This window comes from Coregonus clupeaformis, chromosome 13, assembly GCF_020615455.1.
Source record: "Coregonus clupeaformis isolate EN_2021a chromosome 13, ASM2061545v1, whole genome shotgun sequence".
Classification (NCBI taxonomy): Eukaryota; Metazoa; Chordata; class Actinopteri; order Salmoniformes; family Salmonidae; genus Coregonus; species Coregonus clupeaformis.
The window spans coordinates 16049295-16072041 of record NC_059204.1 but is presented as its reverse complement, the minus strand read 5'-3'; the positions used below and the strand labels follow the sequence as shown (position 1 = coordinate 16072041).

Sequence of the window (22747 nt, the reverse complement as noted above, 5' to 3'; positions counted from 1 at the left end):
ATACTTATGTAAATGTAATATTTCAGTTACTTTTCCAATTATTATTATAAATGTGCAAAAATGTCTAAAAACCAGTTTTTGCTTTGTCATTATAGAGTATTGTGTGTAGACTGATGTGGGGGAAAAAACTATTTACTCCATTTTAGAATACGTCTGTAACGTAAACTAATTTGGAAAAAGTCAATGGGTCTGAATACTCTGTACCTTTGAGAAAAATATATGACTCGTTAAAGCTGGATTATGTAACTTTTTGGGCGACCTGACCAAATCCACATAGAAATGTTAGTTATAGATCTGTCATTCTCATTGAAAGCAAATTGAAGCTGTAGATCTGTTCTATGTGCGCTATTTCTATGCTTCCCATTCTTAAGTTTTGTGTCTTTTACTTTTGGTTTTGTACACCATCTTCAAACATACAATATTTTTGGTTATTGAAAATATATTTCACAGTGGTTTAAAATGGTCCTCTACACTATACAGGTAAAAGTCAGTAAATTAGAATATTTTGAAAAACTTGATTTATTTCAGTAATTGCATTCAAAAGGTGTAACTTGTACATTATATTTATTCATTGCACACAGACTGATGCATTCAAATGTTTATTTCATTTAATTTTGATGATTTGAAGTGGCAACAAATGAAAATCCAAAATTCCGTGTGTCACAAAATTAGAATATTGTGTAAGGGTTACATTTTGAAGACACCTGGTGCCACAAACTAATCAGCTGATTAACTCAAAACACCTGCAAAGGGCTTTAAATGGTCTCTCAGTCCAGTTCTGAAGCCTACACAAACATGGGGAAGACTTCAGATTTGACAGCTGTCCAAAAGGCGACCATCGACACATTGCACAAGGAGGGAAAGACACAAAAGGTTATTGCAGAAGAGGCTGGCTGTTCTCAGAGCTCTGTGTCCAAACACATTAATAGAGAGGCAAAGGGAAGGAAAAACTGTGGTCAGAAAAAAGTGTACAAGCGATAGGGATCACCGCGCCCTAGTCAAGATTGTGAAAAAAAACCCATTCAAAAATGTGGGGGAGATTCACAAGGAGTGGACAGCTGCTGGAGTCAGGGCTTCAAGATCCACCACCAAGAGACGCTTGAAAGACATGGGTTTCAACTGCCGCATACCTCGTGTCAAGCCACTGTTGACCAAGAAACAGCGCGAAAAGCGTCTCACCTGGGCTAAGGAAAAAAAGAGCTGGACTGCTGCTGAGTGGTCTAAAGTCATGTTTTCTGACGAAAGCAAATTTTGCATTTCCTTTGGAAATCGAGGTCCCAGAGTCTGGAGGAAGACAGGAGAGGCACAGGATCCACGTTGCCTGAAGTCTAGTGTAAAGTTTCCACCATCAGTGATGGTTTGGGGTGCCATGTCATCTGCTGGTGTCGGTCCACTCTGTTTCCTGAGATCCAGGGTCAACGCAGCCGTCTACCAGCAAGTTTTAGAGCACTTCATGCTTCCTGCTGCTGACCTGCTCTATGGAGATGGAGATTTCAGGTTCCAACAGGACTTGGCGCCTGCACACAGCGCAAAATCTACCCGTGCCTGGTTTACGGACCATGGTATTTCTGTTCTAAATTGGCCAGCCAACTCCCTGACCTTAGCCCCATAGAAAATCTGTGGGGTATTGTGAAAAGGAAGATGCAGAATGCCAGACCCAACAACGCAGAAGAGTTGAAGGCCACTATCAGAGCAACCTGGGCTCTCATAACACCTGAGCAGTGCCAGAAACTCATCGACTCCATGCCACGCCGCATTAATGCAGTAATTGAGGCAAAAGGAGCTCCAACCAAGTATTGAGTATTGTACATGCTCATATTTTCATTTTCATACTTTTCAGTTGGCCAACATTTCTAAAAAATCCCTTTTTTGTATTAGCCTTAAGTAATATTCTAATTTTGTGACACACGGAATTTTGGATTTTCATTTGTTGCCACTTCAAATCATCAAAATTAAATGAAATAAACATTTGAATGCATCAGTCTGTGTGCAATGAATAAATATAATGTACAAGTTACACCTTTTGAATGCAATTACTGAAATAAATCAAGTTTTTCAAAATATTCTAATTTACTGACTTTTACCTGTACATTGCTTGTTTTGTCACAAACTGAAATTAGGCAAACTATTAGAATTTTAGCAAGCAGGAAATGGCAGAGCGATATCTGCATTTTGCACCTTTAAACAAAATAACTGTTTCTGAGCAATTGTATTAGTATAAAATAATTTCCCCCAAAGAATTTAACATACAATATACAGTTGAAGTCAGAAATGTACATACACTTAGGTTGAAGTCATTAAAACTTGTTTTTCAACCACTCCACAAATTTCTTGTTAACAAACTATAGTTTTGGCAAGTTGGTTAGGACGTCTACTTTGTGCATGACACAAGTAATTTTTCCAACAATTGTTTACAGACAGATTATTTCACTTATAATTCACTGTATCACAATTCCATTGGGTCAGAAGTTTACATACACTAAGTTGACTGTGCCGTTAAACAGCTTGGAAAATTCCAGAAAATGATGTCATGGCTTTAGAAGCTTCTGATAGGCTAATTGACATCATTTGAGTCAATTGGAGGTGTACCTGTGGATGTATTTCAAGGCCTACCTTCAAACTCAGTGCCTCTTTGCTTGACAGCATGGGAAAATCAAAAGAAATCAGCCAAGACCTCAGAAAAAAAATGCTAGACCTCCACAAGTCTGGTTTATCCTTGGGAGCAATTTCCAAACGCCTGAAGGTACCACGTTCATCTGTACAAACAATAGTACGCAAGTATAAACACCATGGGACCACGCAGCCGTCATACCGCTCAGGAAGGAGACGCGTTCTGTCTCCTAGAGATGAACGTACAGTGAGGGAAAAAAGTATCCCCTGCTGATTTTGTACGTTTGCCAACTGACAAAGACATGATCAGTCTATAATTTTAATGGTAGGTTTATTTCAACAGTGAGAGACAGAATAACAACAAAAAAATCCAGAAAAACGCATGTCAAAAATGTTATAAATTGATTTGCATTTTAATTAGGGAAATAAGTATTTGACCCCTCTGCAAAACATGACTTAGTACTTGGTGGCAAAACCGTTGTTGGCAATCACAGAGGTCAGACGTTTCTTGTAGTTGGCCACCAGGTTTGCACACATCTCAGGAGGGATTTTGTCCTACTCCTCTTTGTAGATCTTCTCCAAGTCATTAAGGTTTCGAGGCTGACGTTTGGCAACTCAAACCTTCAGGTCCCTCCACAGATTTTCTATGGGATTAAGGTCTGGAGACTGGCTAGGCCACTCCAGGACCTTAATGTGCTTCTTCTTGAGCCACTCCTTTGTTGCCTTGGCCGTGTGTTTTGGGTCATTGTCATGCTGGAATACCCATCCACGACCCATTTTCAATGCCCTGGCTGAGGGAAGGAGGTTCTCACCCAAGATTTGACAGTACATGGCTCCGTCCATCGTCCCTTTGATGCGGTGAAGTTGTCCTGTCCCCTTAGCAGAAAAACACCCCCAAAGCATAATGTTTCCACCTCCATGTTTGACGGTGGGGATGTTGTTCTTGGGGTCATAGGCAGCATTCCTCCTCCTCCAAACACGGCGAGTTGAGTTGATGCCAAAGAGCTCCATTTTGGTCTCATCTGACCACAACACTTTCACCCAGTTCTCCTCTGAATCATTCAGATGTTCATTGGCTAACTTCAGACGGGCCTGTATATGTGCTTTGTTGAGCAGGGGGACCTTGCGGGCGCTGCAGGATTTCAGTCCTTCACGGCGTAGTGTGTTACCAATTGTTTTCTTGGTGACTATGGTCCCAGCTGCCTTGAGATCATTGACAAGATCCTCCCGTGTAGTTCTGGGCTGATTCCTCACCGTTCTCATGATCATTGCAACACCACGAGGTGAGATCTTGCATGGAGCCCCAGGCCGAGGGAGATTGACAGTTCTTTTGTGTTTCTTCCATTTGCGAATAATCAAAATGGCTTAAGGACAACAAAGTCAAGGCATTGGAGAGGCCATCACAAAACCCTGACCTCAATCCTATAGAATATTTGTGGGCAGAAATGAAAAAGTGTGCGCGAGCAAGGAGGCCTACAAACCTGACTCAGTTACACCAGCTCTGTCAGGAGGAATGGGCCAAAATTCACCCAATTTATTGTGGGAAGCTTGTGGAAGGCTAACCGAAACGTTTGACCCAAATTAAACAATTTAAAGGCAATGCTACCAAATACTAATTGAGTGTATGTAAACTTCTGACCCACTGGGAATGTGATGAAAGAAAGAAAAGCTGAAATCAATCACTCTACTATTGTTCTTACATTTCACATTCTTAAAATAAAGTGTTGATCCTAACTGACCTAAGACAGGGAATTTTTACTAGGATTAAATGTCAGGAATTGTGAAAAACTGAGTTTAAATGTATTTGGCTAAGGTGTATGTAAACTTCCGACTTCAACTGTAGCTTTGTATTTTAATTATTTCTTTTATACAGTCATTTTTGCTCATCTTTATCAAGGGTGTCAATAATTTATAAGCCCAATACAAGGCCCATAAAGACCACCTAGTGGCTGATAACTATTAAGTTCCTAATCTGACGGGTTATTGAATTTAATGTGCAGAGCCCATTTTGAAGCTCATTGAACGCTTGGCCATGCTATCGCTTTCATCTGGTTTCCATTGATATTGTGCAGCTCCAACAGCTGCTTCAAGTAATTCCAATCAATCAATCAATCAATCAATTTTATTTTATATAGCCCTTCTTACATCAGCTAATATCTCGAAGTGCTGTACAGAAACCCAGCCTAAAACCCCAAACAGCTAGTAATGCAGGTGTAGAAGCACGGTGGCTAGGAAAAACTCCCTAGAAAGGCGAAAGCCTAGGAAGAAACCTAGAGAGGAACCAGGCTATGAGGGGTGGCCAGTCCTCTTCTGGCTGTGCCGGGTGGAGATTATAACAGAACCATGCCAAGATGTTCAAAAATGTTCATAAGTGACAAGCATGGTCAAATAATAATCAGGAATAAATCTCAGTTGGCTTTTCATAGCCGATCATTAAGAGTTGAAAACAGCAGGTCTGGGACAGGTAGGGGTTCCATAACCGCAGGCAGAACAGTTGAAACTGGAATAGCAGCAAGGCCAGGCGGACTGGGGACAGCAAGGAGTCACCACGGCCGGTAGTCCCGACGTATGGTCCTAGGGCTCAGGTCTCTCAGTTGGCTTTTCATAGCCGATCATTAAAGAGTTGAAAACAGCAGGTCTGGGACAGGTAGGGGTTTCGTAGCCGCAGGCAGAACAGTTGAAACTGGAATAGCAGCAAGGCCAGGCGGACTGGGGACAGCAAGGTGTCATCATGCCCGGTAGTCCTGACGTATGGTCCTAGGGGCTCAGGTTCTCAGAGAGAAAGAGAGAACGAGAGAATTAGAGAGAGCATACTTAAATTCACACAGGACACTGGATAAGACAGGAGAAGTACTCCAGGTATAACCAACTAACCCCAGCCCCCCGACACATAAACTACTGCAGCATAAATACTGGAGGCTGAGACAGGAGCGGTCCGGAGACACTGTGGCCCCATCCGAAGAAACCCCCGGACAGGGCCAAACAGGAAGGATATAACCCCACCCACTCCGCCAAAGCACAGCCCCGCACCACTAGAGGGATATCCCCAACCACCAACTTACAATCCTGAGACAAGGCCGAGTATAGCCCACAGAGGTCTCCACCACAGCACAAACCAAGGGGGGCGCCAACCCAGACAGGAAGATCACGTCAGTAACTCAACCCACTCAAGTGACGCACCCCTCCCAGGGACGGCATGAAAGAGCACCAGCAAGCCAGTGACTCAGCCCCTGCAACAGGGTTAGAGGCAGAGAACCCCAGTGGAGAGGGGAACCGGCCCGGCAGAGACAGCAAGGGCTGTTCGTTGCTCCAGCCTTTCCGTTCACCTTCACACTCCTGGGCCAGACTACACTCAATCATATGACCTACTGAAGAGATAAGTCTTCAGTAAAGACTTAAAGGTTGAGACCGAGTCTGCGTCTCTCACATGGGTAGGCAGACTGTTCCATAAAAATGGAGATCTATAGGAGAAAGCCCTGCCTCCCGCTGTTTGCTTAGAAATTCTAGGGACAATTAGGAGGCCTGCGTCTTGTGACCGTAGCGTACGTATTGGTATGTACGGCAGGACCAACTCGGAAAGATAGGTAGGAGCAAGCCCATGTAACGCTTTTATAGGTTAACAGTAAAACCTTGAAATCAGCCCTTGCCTTAACAGGAAGCCAGTGTAGGGAAGCTAGCACTGGAGTAATATGATCAAATTTCTTGGTTCTAGTCAGGATTCTAGCAGCCGTATTTAGCACTAACTGAAGTTTATTTAGTGCTTTATCCGGGTAGCCGGAAAATAGAGCATTGCAGTAGTCTAACCTAGAAGTAACAAATGCATGGATTAATTTTTCTGCATCATTTTTGGACAGAAAATTTCTGATTTTTGCAATGTTACGTAGATGGAAAAAAGCTGTCCAGAGAAAAAAGCTGTCCAGAGACCCATCTGGCCCATGCCTCTCCTCAATCACTTTGAGGTAATAACCTCTGGGCGGGCGTGTGTGTGTGTGTGTGTATGTGTGTGAGAATGCATGCGTCTATGAGTTTGTATGTGTCTTTGAATGTGTATCTATGAATGTGTGTGTATTTGTGTCTATGTGTATCTGTGCGTATGTGTGAGTGAGTGTGCACTTGTCACAGCTGTGACATTTATTTTTCATACCTGCTGGGTGCAGAGTGGGGAGATTAAGTTAGAGCCTTTAACTGGCTCCATTGACAGTGATCCATCTAAACATCCAACCAGGTGTTCAGGTACCATAAGGGGCCTTGCAGCAGTTACAATTCAGGAATACATTCAGTATGTTATTATTATGCAGTTTGTACTTCATTTTCAATACTTTTTAAAAATTGTTTGTGCAGTCTGTTAGCAGCATGTATCTCCTGTACCTCTGCAGATCACCATTATGATAAATGCTATCTCCCCAAATTATGCAGGGAAATAGACTATCCTTCTGCACCCTGAAAGCTGCTGTATGGGCTAGCGGAGCAACTGTTTGACACTGTGACTGCACAACAGCAGGGCTCTACGCTGCCATTTTTTATAAGAGCACACAGAAATGTAAAATATTAAAGTTATTAATGATGGTAACTGGTAAAGTTACCATCATCTGTGGTTACCAGGTTGTTAGCTAGCTAATGCTGTAACATGACTGAACAAGGTTAGTGGCTCGCAAGTAGTTTTAGAACGGCCCGCAACATGGTTTATGAATGTAAAATGCGGTCTTGTCAATCTGCGATAGAAAGAAAAACCTTTGCTCGGTTTGGGCTAGAAATAAGATGTTTTCTCTCTAGTAATGGTGCAAGCATGACGGTCATGAATCTGCGTTCAGTGTATTCTCTATGGCATTTCGAGGCGGCGGAACAGCGAAGTCATAATTACAACAATTATTATCTGGGTGATTTGTTTCTGGTCGCACTGTAGAGCCCTGTACAGTCTTACCTTGTGTTTTTGCAGCCTGCTTTTTCTGCTCAACGTTATGTGTTTTTTGACTGATCTTTACAGCTGTGCTGCAGTCTTAACCTGTGAGTTTGTTTAACTTGACGGTTGTATTACAGTCTTACCCTGTGTTTCTCTTTGACTTTACGTCTGTACTCCAGCTTGTCAAACTCCTGGTCCTCTCGACGCAGCCTCTCTCTGGCTTCCTCCACATTGATGCCAGATGTGCCATCATCCTCCTCCCCCTCTGTGGCTTGCACAGCAGTCCTCTGGAGCGGGGGCCACTGCTGCACCATCTGGAGAGAGAGGGGCATTGATCAACACAGTTCAATTACAACACTGCAATGGTGCCATCTCATTTTCAGCTGGATGCGAGTACATCCACACACTATTTAGTGTCCTTTATTGAATTTTCAGCTGGCTGGGCATCAATACACAAAACATCACGTGCCATCTCATTTTCTCTGAGTGAAAAGGCTGTTAGTGAGGTAAACAAACTGGTTTTGACAATAAGTGGTCTTCTAATTTAGCTGATGCAGAGCCTAAAGCCACCAAAAAGGGTTATTACTGGATCTGACTGAAAATAAAAATGTATCAGGTAGAGAAATGTTTGTACAAACCTGTCCCTCTTCTGTGAAGACTAATTTGGTATTGACTTGGAAGTTTCTCTTCAGGACTTTCTTGGCCTCTTTGAACTTTGTCTCTTTTTCCATCTTCTTCATGGTGTTGCTGTCACTTTCCTTTGATGAGAGGGGAAATGATCAGAACACTGCATATATTTACATATCAACCTAACACAATTACACTGCTAATGTAATACCTCATAATATTGATCATGTTGACTTCCTTGCCTGAAACGGTCTGTCCCTGCTGATCTCGGCTAGAGGTAGCTAGACAATTCTGCCAGCAGGTAAAGACTGGAGACTCAGGAATGCTGACCAAGACAAACTTCACAGAGAACCACCAGTACTGTCCACTCATTGATTGCTTCAGCAGATTGATTAACTGTGCAACAAAATGAAATTCCCAGCCCCTGACAGAGGGTAGTTTTGCCATTTATTTAGGTTGGAAATAATTGAATTATCAAATTGTGTCAAACAATTTATTTACAGGGCAGCTGGCCTGTTCTATGAGGTAGGAATCAAGACTAAGGTCAGTGGTACACTATAGTTATAATAAGACCTCTGCATTCTGGAATATTGATGTAAGAAATTAATGAATTTTCCATTGCTCCTCTAATTAGGATCTGGGCAAAATCCAACCTGCAGGCTTTATAGTGTTCCAACATCAAACACCATTCCAATGTTTGCCCAGATAATAGATCATCTCTGGTTAAGCGGTTGACAAGGACACTAGACATAACATAAACAAAGGGAACCTTTCACTCCCAAATTGGCATTTCGCAACAGTGATTATTCCCTAGGAATTATTCAGTGCAAACAACCCATTTTGTTGTTGTAGTCAAAGCAGAGGGTAAATCAACTTTCCTTGGCACATTCCAGCATATATTCTCTCATATCCAGAGCGATAGAGCGCTCTTGCCTAGGGTGTTAATAAAACAAGCCCTTGGAATATGACTTGAGTTTAACGAGCAGTAGACTCTGCTGCGTTGGCACTTGGAAGGAGGCATAAATACTAGTGATGGGAGAAGAAAAGAAAAAACTAGTTACATATGGGGATATTGTTTTTAACTATATATATATATATATATATATATATATATATATATATAGTATCATTTTGACAATATCGCAATATTTTTGCGCTAGTTGGCTGTACCTGCACCAAAACTCGTTTTCAGCACTTTTATTTCCATGACTGATCAAAACTTGTTTTCTCATGACTCTCTCTTGTCCCCCTGCAGCAGACATATGGTGAGCAATGTGTTTGGAACATCGAATCGTAATAAAACCACATTATCGGCACATAAGTATCATGATAATATCGCATCGTGAGGTACTTGGCAATTCCCAGCCCTAATAAATACTGCATGCCTGATTATTACAACGTTTTTCACTTCAGAATGACCCACTGCCTCATCTTTGGTCGGCTTTCAGATTTGCTCATTTTCACTACACCAACTGTAGCTCAGTTGATAGAGCATGGCGCTTGCAACGTCAGGGTTGTGGGTTCCCACAGGGGGCCAGTATGAAAAATGTATGCACTCACTCTGGATAAGAGCGTCTGCTAAACGACTAAAAATGTAAATGTAAAAAAAATTGTGCTCGCTAAACCATATATTGACGTATTTGGTGTCAATTGGCGAGGTTGTGCATTTTATGGTTTAATAAATGACGTCATCCCTCCCTTGGGGACATTGATCACCATCTTCAATTAGAAATAACTGATTTGAGCTTTTAGTAGAGAGAAGAATGTGATTCAAAAGGATGTGGCGTAAAAAAATATTATTATTTTTAATCATGCAACGTTCAGAAATATGAAACAATGACTATCATGTTGGGAATGCTTTGTCATACCGAAAGATATTAGATTTCTCCCAAACCAATAAATAATTGTTAATTCTCTCACCATCCATCTATTGAAGGTTCTCTTTAGTAATCTCAGAAAAATGGACAGAAAAACTTCCATTGCATTTCTATACAGTTTGTTCTGCTGACAAACACAGACTCTGCCAACAGAAGGTAGTGCCATCCATTTCAAGAGCCCTATTCAAAGCCACATCAACCAGTCTGAATACATTAAGGAACAAAATGAACTGCTCTGCACAACAATGGACACTAGCAGACTACCGGAGCAATACAAGAATGTGAGGCAGAGGCAAGGAAGTCTGGGGGGGCATTTGATTCATTCCGTCAGCTAATGAATTAGACTTCAGCATTCAACCTGTGGCAAAAGTCACCTCATAAACCTAGTGAGGTGAGCACATCATTAGCAATACATGACAACAACTCCGCTCTGTCCCACCTCCCTTATCAAAACGAATCAGTAAATGTCACTCCCCCTCCTGCCCCAGTTTCTATCTCCCCACTGAGAATCTAAATTAGGAGGTGGAGTTGGGACTCTCACTTAGCCCTCCCAGTTTAATAAGCGTTTCCCACTGGAGGCGCAGAGTCTCGCCGCTATTCTGAATGAGTCAATTAAATCTCTTTGGGTGTGAAGTTATTGCACTGCATTTTTATGGCAAAATGATGGGCCCGTTGAAAAGAAATTATTGAGGAAAAACCAATTTCAGTAGAAATCCAATATCAGCAGTTTCCACAAAGGGGCATGGTTTTCTGTATGCATTTGAAAAGATATAAGGAGATAGGAGCCACAAAGTAAATTCTTACCCCCCTTCTTCATTTCATCAGCTTTAGAAAAAAAGGACATAAATGTTTGATCCCGATTTAAGAGCATGTCCTACTAATTCGCTGTGCTCTCCTTAACCTTTGGACTAAGCAAAAGCCCAGTATTATGGATATTTCCAGTGCATGTTGCTCTTCTCTTGCGAGTTCAAATGTTCTCAAGGTTTGGTATCTGGCAGGTTGGCTTTTTGAATGGGAGGGACATTGAACAAAATCTTATCGTTAAGAAATCGTTATGTATTTAGCACTTTTTGGCAAGGATAGCAAACAAACTTCAACACGGATTCAGGTTAAGCCACAAGAATAGACCCATAATGAAATGTAATGCTTAGACATAGCAGAGGGTATGTAAAATCTTGAAGGGGTGATTTATTGCTTGTTCCATCACTGGACAGTTGTGCGTTGAGGAGCATTCCTCTCCCTGCAGCCGAGGCTGCCGGTCCTGACATGAATGGCTGAGGGCCAATTCATCGATTAGAGTGAGAATCAGATGCTCAATCAATCAATGAACCAATCAAAACTTCAATCAATGGGCTGGACCAAACACCACTGTCAATAGGGGGGGAATGGGGGAGTCAACATATCCTCAGAGAACTTAGCATTAGGTGAGTCTCTATAATCAGAGTTTGAGCATTCTTTATTTTCACTCTTAGTAGTTATAAAGTAAAGGAGAGGAAGAGAGAAATTAACTAACACGACTGAGAAGAAAAGTCCCCTGAGGCTCAGTGTTAAACTGTTTAAATCACATTTGCTAAATGCCAGATTGACAGTAATAGTTCTCTATAGCACTTGCTTGGTAAACAAAACAGAGCATACACCTGGCATTTAAGGTAGGTAGTTATTAAGTTGTATCAAAAACTCTCCTTTAAACACCAACAGACTTTGAAAAAAGAGCAGAGAACCCCAGATGGTAGCTAACAATGGATCCTTATGAAATTAACTGTCTTTAAAACATTTGATCACAAACTGTATCAATCCGAAAGCAAAAGTTCAAGGGAGGATATAGACAATTTCCTAAGGCCATTTTACCAATTATAAGTGATGCAGATAAAATGAATATGGATAGAAACATTACCTCAGGTAAACTGTTGGAGGTAGGCTTGGGCAATATACAGTTTATACCGTACAACAGGGTATTTTGAAATATAATGCAGTTAAAAAATAAAAATAAATAAAGTGTTAAGTAAAAAAAAGATAAGTAAAAAAGAAAAATAGCTAATTGTTTAAAGAGCAGCAGTAAAATAAAATAACAGTAGGGAGGCTATATACAGGGGGTACCGGTACAGAGTCAATGTGCGGGGGCACCGGTTAGTTGAGGTAATTGAGGTAATATGTACATGTGGGTAGAGTTTGTGACTATGCATAGATAATAAACAGAGTAGCAGCAGCGTAAAAGAGGGGTTGGGGTGGGGGGGGGACAAAGCAAATAGTCTGGGTAGCCATGATTAGCTGTTCAGGAGTCTTATGGCTTGGGGGTAGAAGCTGTTAAGAAGCCTTTTGGACCTAGACTTGGCACTCCGGTACCGCTTGCAGTGCGGTAGCAGAGAGAACAGTCTATGACTAGGTAGCAGAGAGAACAGTCTATGACATACTCAAACATCAGGCTCTAACAGAGGGATGCTATGTTAGCTAGCTGGCTATGGCTATCCAACACTGGAACTCTTCCAAGTCAAGGTAAGCTTTTGGTTTTACAAATGCATTGCCACCGGGGCCCGCTGGTGTAGCTGCTAAACTGCTTACTACACTGTACTGCATGATTGTAGAGGGTTTACTAACGCGGTCGTTCTATTAGCTATGTTGGCTACAACGTTACTTTTGCTAATATGGTGACAATGATGTAGGCTGTGTGTAGCGGTTATGATATGAAGGTTTGGCTTGGAAAGGTTTTTTCGCCTGGTCACAGACAGCTGATCTGTTGTGCATTGAATCCACAAGCGAAGGGAAAAGGTGAGAGGAGGAGAGCGCGTAGATGCGAGAAGGAATACAACAAGCTGTTTGTATGTGGCTATGAAAGAACTGTTTGCGTGTGATCAGGGGTGTATTCATTGCGCCGATTCTGTTGAAATACATTTCTTAAACGGAAGCAAACGGAATGAAACGGGGATAAACATACCTGAATGTGTCCAATAGAAACTCGTTTGCAACTGTTTGGACTAATGATTACACCCTAGATCAACTAGATGCAGGCAAGAGTGTGCAAGGCGGTATTAAATGTGTCACTATCTGTCCATGTGTCACTGTCTGTCACCTCAAATCTTTCTCTCGACCTGTGTGCACCTACGTTGTAAACTTTCATTCATAGGCTAGGTTGTAAGAACCTCATGATGGGTATAGAGAAAATTTGAGTATCATGTAGTAGTTTAAACCTTTCGATGTTACATTGAACTGGGTGAATTAAATATGAATGACAGTCATCCAATATGCTGTAATAGAAATAAGGCCATGCTCATAAGGCCATGTGTCTTCCCTCATCTTAAATGGCACGGACCGCCACTGGTATGAAGGTATGGAAATCTGGATACTGCCCAACCCTAGTCCAAACACACCAAACACAGTCAGCACGACAATTCCTCTTCCCCCTCAGGAGGCTGAAAAGATTTGGCATGGGCCCTCAGATCCTCAAAAAGTTCTACAGCTGCACCATCGAGAGCATCTTTACTGGCTGCATCACCGCTTGGCATCGGACCGCAAGGTGCTAAAGCGGGTAGTGCGTATGGCCCAGTACATCACTGGGGCTAAGCTCTCTGCCATTCAGGACCTCTATACCAGGCGGTGTCAGAGGACGGCCAACAAAAATTGGCAAAGACTCCAGCCACCCAAGTCACATACTGTTCTCTCTGCTACTGCACGGCCAGCGGTACCAATGCACCAAGTCAGGAACAAACAGGACCCTGAACAGCCTCTACCCCAAAGCCATAAGACTTCTAAACAAGACTGCTAAATAGCAATCAAATGGCTACCCGGATTACCTGCATTTACCCTTTTTTGCATCAACCCTTGCATTGACTATGCACACACACACTGGACACACACTGACACTCCAACACACTCACCACATACACTACTGCTACTGTCTATTATCTAGCTTGTTGCTTAGTCACTTTACCCATACCTATACGTACAGTACATAGCTACCTCAATTACCTTCCACCCCTGCACGTCGACTCGGTACATGGTATTCCCTATATTCAGTGCATTCGGAAAGTATTCAGACCCCTTGACTTTTTCCACATTGTTATGTTACAGCCTTATTCTAAAATGTATTAAATAAATATAAATCCTCATCAATCTACACACAATACCCCATAATGCAAGACGACATGGCAATAAATAAATAATAAAATTTAAAAAAAAAACGTATTTACATAAGGATTCAGACCATTTGCTATGAGACTCGAAATGAAGCTCAGGTGCATCCTGTTTTCATTGATCCTCCTTGAGATGTTTCTACAACTTGATTGGAGTTCAACTGTGGTAAATACTATTGATTGGACATGATTTGGAAAGGCACACACCTGTCTATATAAGGTCCCACAGTTGACAGTGCATGTCAGAGCAAAAACCAAGCCATGAGGTCGAAGGAATTGTCCGTAGAGCTCCGAGACAGGATTGTGTCAAGGCACATATCTGGGGAAGGGTTCCAGAAAATGTCTGCAGCATTGAAGGTCCCCAAGAACACAGTGGCCTCCATAATTCGTAAATAGAAGAAGTTTGGAACCACCAAGACTCTTCCTAGAGCTGGCCGCCCGGCCAAACTGAGCAATCGGGGGAGAAGGGCCTTGGTCAGGGAGGTGACCAAGAGCCGATGGTCACCGATGGCCAGAGTTCGTCTGTGGAGATGGGAGAACCTTTCAGACGGACAACCATCTCTGCACCACTCCACCAATCAGGCCTTTATGGTAGAGTGGCCAGACAGAAGCCACAAATCAGTAAAAAGGCACGACAGCCAGCTTGGAGTTTGCCAAAAGGCACCTAAAGGACTCTGACCATGAGAAACAACATTCTCTGGTCTGATGAAACCAAGATTGAATTATTTGGCATGAATGCCAAGAATCACGTCTGGAGGAAAGCTGGCACCATCCCTACCGTGAAGCATGGTGGTGGCAGCGTCATGCTGTGGGGATGTTTTTCAGCAGCAGGGACTGGGAGACTAGTCAGGATCGAGGGAAAGATGAACGGAGCAAAGTACAGAGAACCTTCTCCAGAGTGCTTAGGACCTCAGACTGGGGGCGAAGGTTCACCTTCCAACACGACAACGACCCTAAGCACACAGCCAAGACAATGCAGGAGTGTCTCTGAATGTCCTTGAGTGGCCCAGCCAGAGCCCGGACTTGAACCCGATAGAACATCTCTGGAGAGACGTGAAAATAGCTGTGCAGCGATGCTCCCCATCCAACCTGACAGAGCTTGAGAGGATCTGCAGAGAAACTCCCCAAATAAAAGTGTGCCAAGCTTGTAGTGTCCTACCCAAGAAGACTCAAGGCTGTAATCGCTGCCAAAGGTGCTTCAACAAAGTACTGAGTAAAGGGTCTGAATACTTATGTAAATGTGATTTCAGTTTTTATTTTTAATACATTAGCAAAATTTTCTCAACACCTGTTTTTGCTTTGTCATTATGGGGTATTGTGTGTAGATTGATGAGGAAAAAAATCTATTTAATCCATTTCAGAATTAGGCTGTAACGTAATAAAATGTGGAAAAAGTCAAGGGGTCTGAATACTTTCCGAATGCACTGTATAGCCATGTTATTTGTACATTTAAAAAAAATGTGATATTCATTGTGTATTTATTCCTCTTGTCACTATTTAATTTTATTACATTTTTTAAAATCTTATCTTTAACTCTGCATTATTGGAAATGGACCCGTAAGTAAGCATTTCACTGTTAGTGTACGAAGCATGTGACACATAAAATGTGACTTGATTTGATTGTGAACAAGTGCTGCCATGTTATTGTATGTGTTGTATAATGGATGTTTTGTTTTTGTGTTGTATTAGTTCTGTTTGTGAATTTAAGTTAATTTTTGATACATTTGACTTTATTATTTTGTTTAACAAATAAATAAAAAATATTATATCATAAGCCTTTAGAATACCATCTCTATGATAAGGCTATGCCTAAACCTTCTCAATTTGGGAGAGACCTACAAGGCGATGTCCAAGGGGATTTGGGTTTGGCAGGAGACCGTGTCTTCTCAAAGTAAGGGTGTGAGAGGACGACAAGGATGCAATTAGCATAATGGAATTGCCATGCGGTTCGTTCCCAATGAAAAGTGTCATTTGACAAAGAGGACTGTCGACAGGCTTCTGTCCTCTCCTGAGATTGTTATTGAAGGCTGAGGGGGCTGCTCTCACAAGATTGCCTCAATCAATCTCATACTCACAAAGCTGCATTTAAAAGGACACAATGAAGGATGTGTTATGTAAGGCTATCACCATCTCAAAGACCGAAAATTAATGATGGCATCAACGTGTGAAGCCTTAACATTTAGTGACAAACATATGTTTATATTACATTATCTGATGATGGAGCATACAAAAACACGGTTTGACCCTAACATTTTTGGTTAAGCCATGAAATTAATAGAATTGTATGAATATGCTCTATACCTTGTGCCAGAAGACGGCAATCATTGACATTGATCTTTTAAAACATGTCAAGAGGCACACTATCTGAGGTAGCTTCTCAGCCCCTCTAGGGCAGGATCAGGCCAGAGACAGTAGAAATGTTGGGGGCTTTCTGTTTCACCTGGAACAATGACAATTTCAGATGTAATTAAGCTGAACAGACCCTGCCAGCTGTATTGAAAAGCTGGGGTGACAGGGGTGAAGTCACCCGGATCTCTATAGAGGAGATAAAAGCGCTCCCAGCCATATAGTCCAGACAGTGATAGTGACAGTGGCACAACTTTGTCTAATTATTGTCACATGCTGGAGGAAAGTATATGATCTTTGCCGAGACAACAGGTATTTCAGGGAGAAAAAGCTTCCCTAGGAGTCTGAGTAAACTCTGACAGTTGGAAAGTTTTTTTGGATATTCATTATAACTCAAGTGGAAAGTTAACTTATTCATGTCAAGAAATTGCTCTATATTATAAACCATTTATCCCCTAGACAAACAAAGACATGTTCATTTTAATGCAAAGACTTGATCTCAGATACAATTGGCCCAAAAGACACTTAACTGACCAGACTCTAGATAATCTAGATAAATGTAGCCATTTCACTCAATCTATAGTGATGAAGAAGAGCAAAAAACGAAATCTTCTTCCCTCATTTGAAGACAGTGAATCAGGTCTGAAAAGAAAACCACCGCTCCGCAGCCTCCCACACTCCAGCTGAAGGCACACTACAGCAGCTGTGACCCGGCCACCTACGGCATATTATTATCCCACTGCAGAGGAGTCAATGAAAGAGCTTGCCGGAGATGGCTAAACTCACCCTTACCTCAATTCAAACACTCTTCTTCTCCAAACCGTACAGCTGTATTTTTTTGCGGGAAAACTGGGATGTTTTATTTCTAACTTCACATGGGAGCTAGCCCGAATTGTTTGCCCCAAGGTGCACAGCAACTCTAAATATAAGCAACAAATAGCTTGGAAGGACCCATTTTTCTCCTGGAAAAACTGAGCATTTTGATCAGCCCACTCCAATTCCTGAGAAAAGGGCACAAAGGTTATAAACTGAATCACACTAGTAGTGTGCACTTGTGTAGGGGTTTAAGAGTTGTAGCTGCCTACTCCTCACTTAACAGCTTAGTCTCAGCCATTGAATTACGTTACAAGCTCATCACCCAAACCTGAGTGATTACTGTGATGAGGTCACCACTTGTAGGTGGGCACCTGTAGGTGGGCACTCAGCGCAAACAGTGATTTAGAGGTTCTCTCTCCAGCAGAGGAACAATCTGCCCAAAATTAAATGTGACATCGACGATTATCCATCCACTGCCAGGTGTGCGTGGAGTGGAGTCATTAAGCCTTCAAGAACATGTTCCCAACTTTGATGGAAGTTTAATTAACAACGGAACTCTACAAAAATGCAGGGCAAAGTCTAAGAAAAACAACAGAAAACCTTTCAAAAATATATATATATTTATGTCTTGATTGTGTATGTCTTCACACCCCAGAGTTAATACTTGGTGGATGCACCTTTGGCAGCCATTACAATTTTGAAAAATAAAACTATATCCCAGGGTTCGGTTTTCAGAGGAATGATGCAGGGTTTCCTCTAACCTTTAACCTGGGATTTGCTCCTTTCATATTTATTTTGATCCTGACAAACTCCAACCAATCCCTACCGGTGACAAGCATACCCATAACATGATGCCTCCACCACAATACTCAAAAATACAGAAGGTTTCACTCCGTGTTGCATTGGATTTGACCCAAGCTTGTAGTTTTTCATTTAGGCCAAAAAGTTCATTTCTTTGCCATGTCGTCCTGCAGTATTATTTAACGGCATTGTTGCAAACAGAATGGATCATTTGGAGTGGATTTTTTTTAACACAGGCTTAATTCTTTTCACTTTGTCATACAGGCCAGTAATGTGGATTGAATGCAATGTTGTTGATCCTCTGTATTTCCAAGTATTGTGGTAGCAGCATCATGTTATGGGTATGCTTGTCACCGGCAGGGCCTGGGGAGTTTGTCAGGGTAAAAAAAAACATGAAAAGGAGCAAAGCCCAGATGAAAAGTTAGAGGAAACCCTGCAGCCTCTGTCTTCTAATCCCAAACCCTGGGATAAAGTTATATTTTTCAGTGGGATAATTACCCCCCCAAAAATTAATAAATGTAATATTCTGTGCAAGGGGAGTTTAGACTTTCATTTGGCACTGTATAACAGTGCCTTCAGAAAGTATTCACACCCCTTGACTTTTTCCACATTTTGTTGTGTTACAGCCTGGATTAAATTGAGATTTTTTTGTCACTGATCTACACAGAATACCCCATAATGTCAAAGTGGAATGATGTTTCTTTGAAATGTTTACATATTAATAAAAAATGAAAAGCTGAAATGTATTTAACCCCTTTGTTATGGCCAGCCTAAAGTTCAGGAGTAAAAATCTGCTTAATAAGTCACATTAGTTGCATGGCCTCACCCTGCAATAATTGTTTTTAAAACTTTTTTTTGTTGTTGTAATTTTTACCACCCTTTTCTACCTAATTTCGTGATTACGATCTTGTCTCATTGCTGCAACTCCCCAACGGGTATGGGAGAGGCGAAGGTAGAGTCATGCGTCCTCCAAAACATGACCCGCCAAACCGCGCTTCTTAACACCCACTCGCTTAACCCGGAAGCCAGCCGCACCAATGTGTCGGATGAAACCCCGTTCAAGTGACAACCGAAGTCAGCCTGCAGGAGCCCGGCCCGCCACAAGGAGTCGCTAGAGCGCGATGAGCCAAGGAAAGCCCCCCCGGCCAAACCCTCCCCTAACCCGGACGACGCTGGGCCAATTGTGCGCCGCCCTATGGGACTCACGGATCAAACCCCAGGCTGTAGTGACGCCGCAACACTGCAATTCAGTGCCTTAGACAGCTGCATCACTCTGGAGGCCCTGCAATAATAGTTTTTAACATGATTTTTGAATGACTAGCACATCTTTGTACTCCACATATCATTATCTGTAAAGTCCCTCAGTCGAGCAGTGAATTTCAAACAGATTCAACCACAAAGACCAGGGAGGTTTTCCAATGCCTCGTAAGAACGGCACCTATTGGTAAAAAAACTGACATTGAATATCCCTCTGAGCATGCTGAAGTTATTAATTACACTTTGGATGGTGTATCAATACACTCAGTCACTAGAAATATACAGGCGTCCTTTCTAAATCAGTTGCCGGTGAGGAAGGCAACAGCTCAGAGATTTCGCCATGAAGCCAATGGTGACTTTGAGGGGGATTTTTTAGTGAACTATGTGCTAAACAAAGTTAAATAATGGTTCCTTTCACTGGGCTTGTGTATGTGTGAAATGGGGATCTGACCTAGGGTCGAATTGCTCGCGCTTACCTAATCCATGGCTGTCTTACCTTATCAGAAACTGAAACCAGACAGTTGCCTAATGCATCTCTCCTCAAACAAAGGTTCTGAGAGCGGAGCCAAAGTTGAACAGCGTTCAGACTAGTCATGAGTAATTACAGCATGACGGGAGGGAAGAGGAGTAGGTTTGGGTATGTTTGAAAGATTAAGTGTGAACCTGTCATTTCCAACAATCAATCTTCAGGTCAAGCTCGCGAGAGCTGGGGTTGAACATAGTTTAAACTAAACATGAGTGTTTTTGCAAGATAAGGGATTGATTGATTGTATTACTATTGATTCTGAACTGAATAAAAGTTACATTTAGCCACCATCATAGACGAATGGAGTGGGCGGAGCAATAGAGAACGGGAAACTGAAGTTAATGGTAGGAGAACCCAAGAGGGAGGGGTTTTGAGCTAGGAGGGATGTGAATGGGACTATATAGACGGGGAGCAGAGAGAGCGAAGGGAGGATGCTTTGCAAATCACCCCGGCTTTGTCCATTGTAATAAAGTCTCTTGATTCTACAAAAACTCTGTAAGAACTATGATTTTTTAATAAAGTAAAGAGTCACTTTAACTCTACCCACATGTACATATTACCTCAACTAGCCGGTGCCCCCGCACATTGACTCTGCACCGGTACCCCCCTGTATATAGCCTCCCTACTGTTAATTTATTTTACTTCTGCTCTTTTTTTCTCAACACTTTTTTGTTGATGTTTTATTTTACTTTTTTAATAAAAAATAAATGCATTGTTGGTTAAAGGCTGTAAGTAAGCATTTCATGGTAATGTCTACACCTGTTGTATTCGGCATATGTGGCAAATAAAATTGGATTTGAAGTATAGTGACGAGTTTCCACAACATAATTGGTGACCCCGGCAGGACTGGAAAAATAGATAATTGAGTGCTGCGCCATCTGAGAAAGTTTGGACAAATCACACAAATACAGCGGCCACTGTTAATACAGGTAAGTGACGTTCTTACTTTTAGCATAGAACTGTGTGATTCGATCAAGCTGAATCTGAGGGTAAGGTACGGAAGGGGTCTCTCCAGCATTAAGGACTAAATTTAGGAAAAGTACAGAGTTTTTGTTGGAATGAGAAATAAGCATGCATGCAATGTTGTTGATATTTGATGGAGAAGCAGGCTAGCAGAGACGCAGGCTAGTGGACAAGCAGGCTAGCAGAGACGCAGGCTAGTGGACAAGCAGACTAGCAGAGACGCAGGCTAGTGGACAAGCAGGTTAGCAGAAACGCAGGCTAGTGGACAAGAAGTTTAAAAAGTAGCTTTGCTCCTCCAGAGTAGGTGACGCATCATCCTGTGGGGGTGATGCAATAATTGGAGAATTAATGGTATGTGAATATTCATTTACCAACTGAGTGTGGAAAGTTCACATTACTAGGAGGGGATCAGAAGGTGTGTGTTTCTTTGCCAGGAGGGGTATGAGAAATCTTGTTGGAGGAACAGGTCACGTGTACGGGTGTGATCGTATGACATATACACATTGTATTTCGGCCAATCTTTTAGGGTTTAATTATATTTGGGAAATGTAGAAGTAATGTAGGATTATGGTAAAATTGACTATAGTAAATGTCAAATGGGATAGGGTTAACATTCCAAATTGGGGCACTTTTATAGGAGAAAATATTCCTGTATGTATATACGAATATGGATTGTGTGTTGGGAAATAGCGTTGTGTGAATGTGATATGGGAGTCGTGTGAATATGGGAATGAGTTAATCTGAAGTTTGGAGAATAAGCTGTTGATATAATGAGATCTTGGGGTTTGTACAACACTGCCTGTCATAGAATATTGTAAGATCAGTGAATAAGTGACCAGTCTATAAGATTCTGGGAGGAGTCTATGACTGCGGGGAAGGGTCTAGGTAGTTAAAATTGTTGTTCCGCTGGGACTAGATTATGATAAACTGATTGGTGGCAATAAAGAATCATTAGAAATACGAATGATTTGGTTGATATGGGGCGGCAGGTAGCTTAGTGGGTAAGAGCGTTGTGCCAGTAACCGGAAGGTCGCTGGTTCTAATCCCCGAGCCGACTAGGTGAAAAATCTGTCGATTTGCCCTTAAGCAAGGCACTTAAACCTAATTGCTCCTGTAAGTCGCTCTGGATAAGAACGTCTGCTAAATGACTAAAACGTAAATGTAATATGAATATATTACAATATGATGAATTTTATGTGCGTGTAAGTGATTACTAGAGATTGGATAAGATAAAAGTGGAATATTGTACAGGTGCTGACTTGCGCACCCAAAACGTAGACGTACGTGGGGGGTGGGAGACAGTACATAGATCATTTGATAGAAATAAGATAAAGCATTATAATAACTATCTATCATTTCGGAGCAGAGGTGATATAGTAAAGGAAGTTTAGTATACTGTAGGGGAAAAAAACATAATCCATTTGATCAAACTCGTTAGATCTGTTTCCAAGTCGATGAATGTAGATTTGACTCGTGACTGCTAAATCATTCCCTTCGAGCTTGTGGGATCTTTGTCCTGTAAAGCTATTTTCTGATAAGTGGGTTATGTGCCGGATGTTAAAACTACATACCATTATATAATTGGAATAAAGGAACATTTACTTGTCATTTCAATAAAGCATAGGTTCTGCATGACTGACTAAAATCTAGGTTCTGATTGTAGTTCAACTATGGTTATGGGTTGCTTAGATTGATAGAACAGTCAGTGTTGATTTTGTGATGTAAGACTGGGATTTAGCAGTTTGCGTGTTTCTAATTGAAAGACTCACTTAGTCAACAGGAATAGTGGGAGGAGTAAGAGAGTCATTTTCTGTGTTCCCTAATGAGTTGATAGTTTAAAAACTACTGAGAATAGAGTTGTAATGTGGAATATTGAATTGAATATGGATATGAATTG

At 41.8% G+C, this 22747-nt stretch overlaps 1 protein-coding gene across 2 annotated transcripts in view; it reads right to left on the bottom strand.

The window, feature by feature from the left end:
• The window catches only part of LOC121579337 (probable ATP-dependent RNA helicase DDX10), a 115143-nt gene that overhangs the window by 41600 nt on the left and 50796 nt on the right, over positions 1-22747 (bottom strand). For both annotated transcript variants that reach the window (XM_041893855.2, XM_041893856.2), the window contains 2 exons: positions 8149-8268; positions 7654-7824 (listed from right to left, as the gene is read on the bottom strand). In XM_041893855.2, the coding sequence (XP_041749789.1) occupies positions 7654-7824; positions 8149-8268 (291 nt within the window). The remainder of the gene's footprint in view (positions 1-7653; positions 7825-8148; positions 8269-22747) is intronic.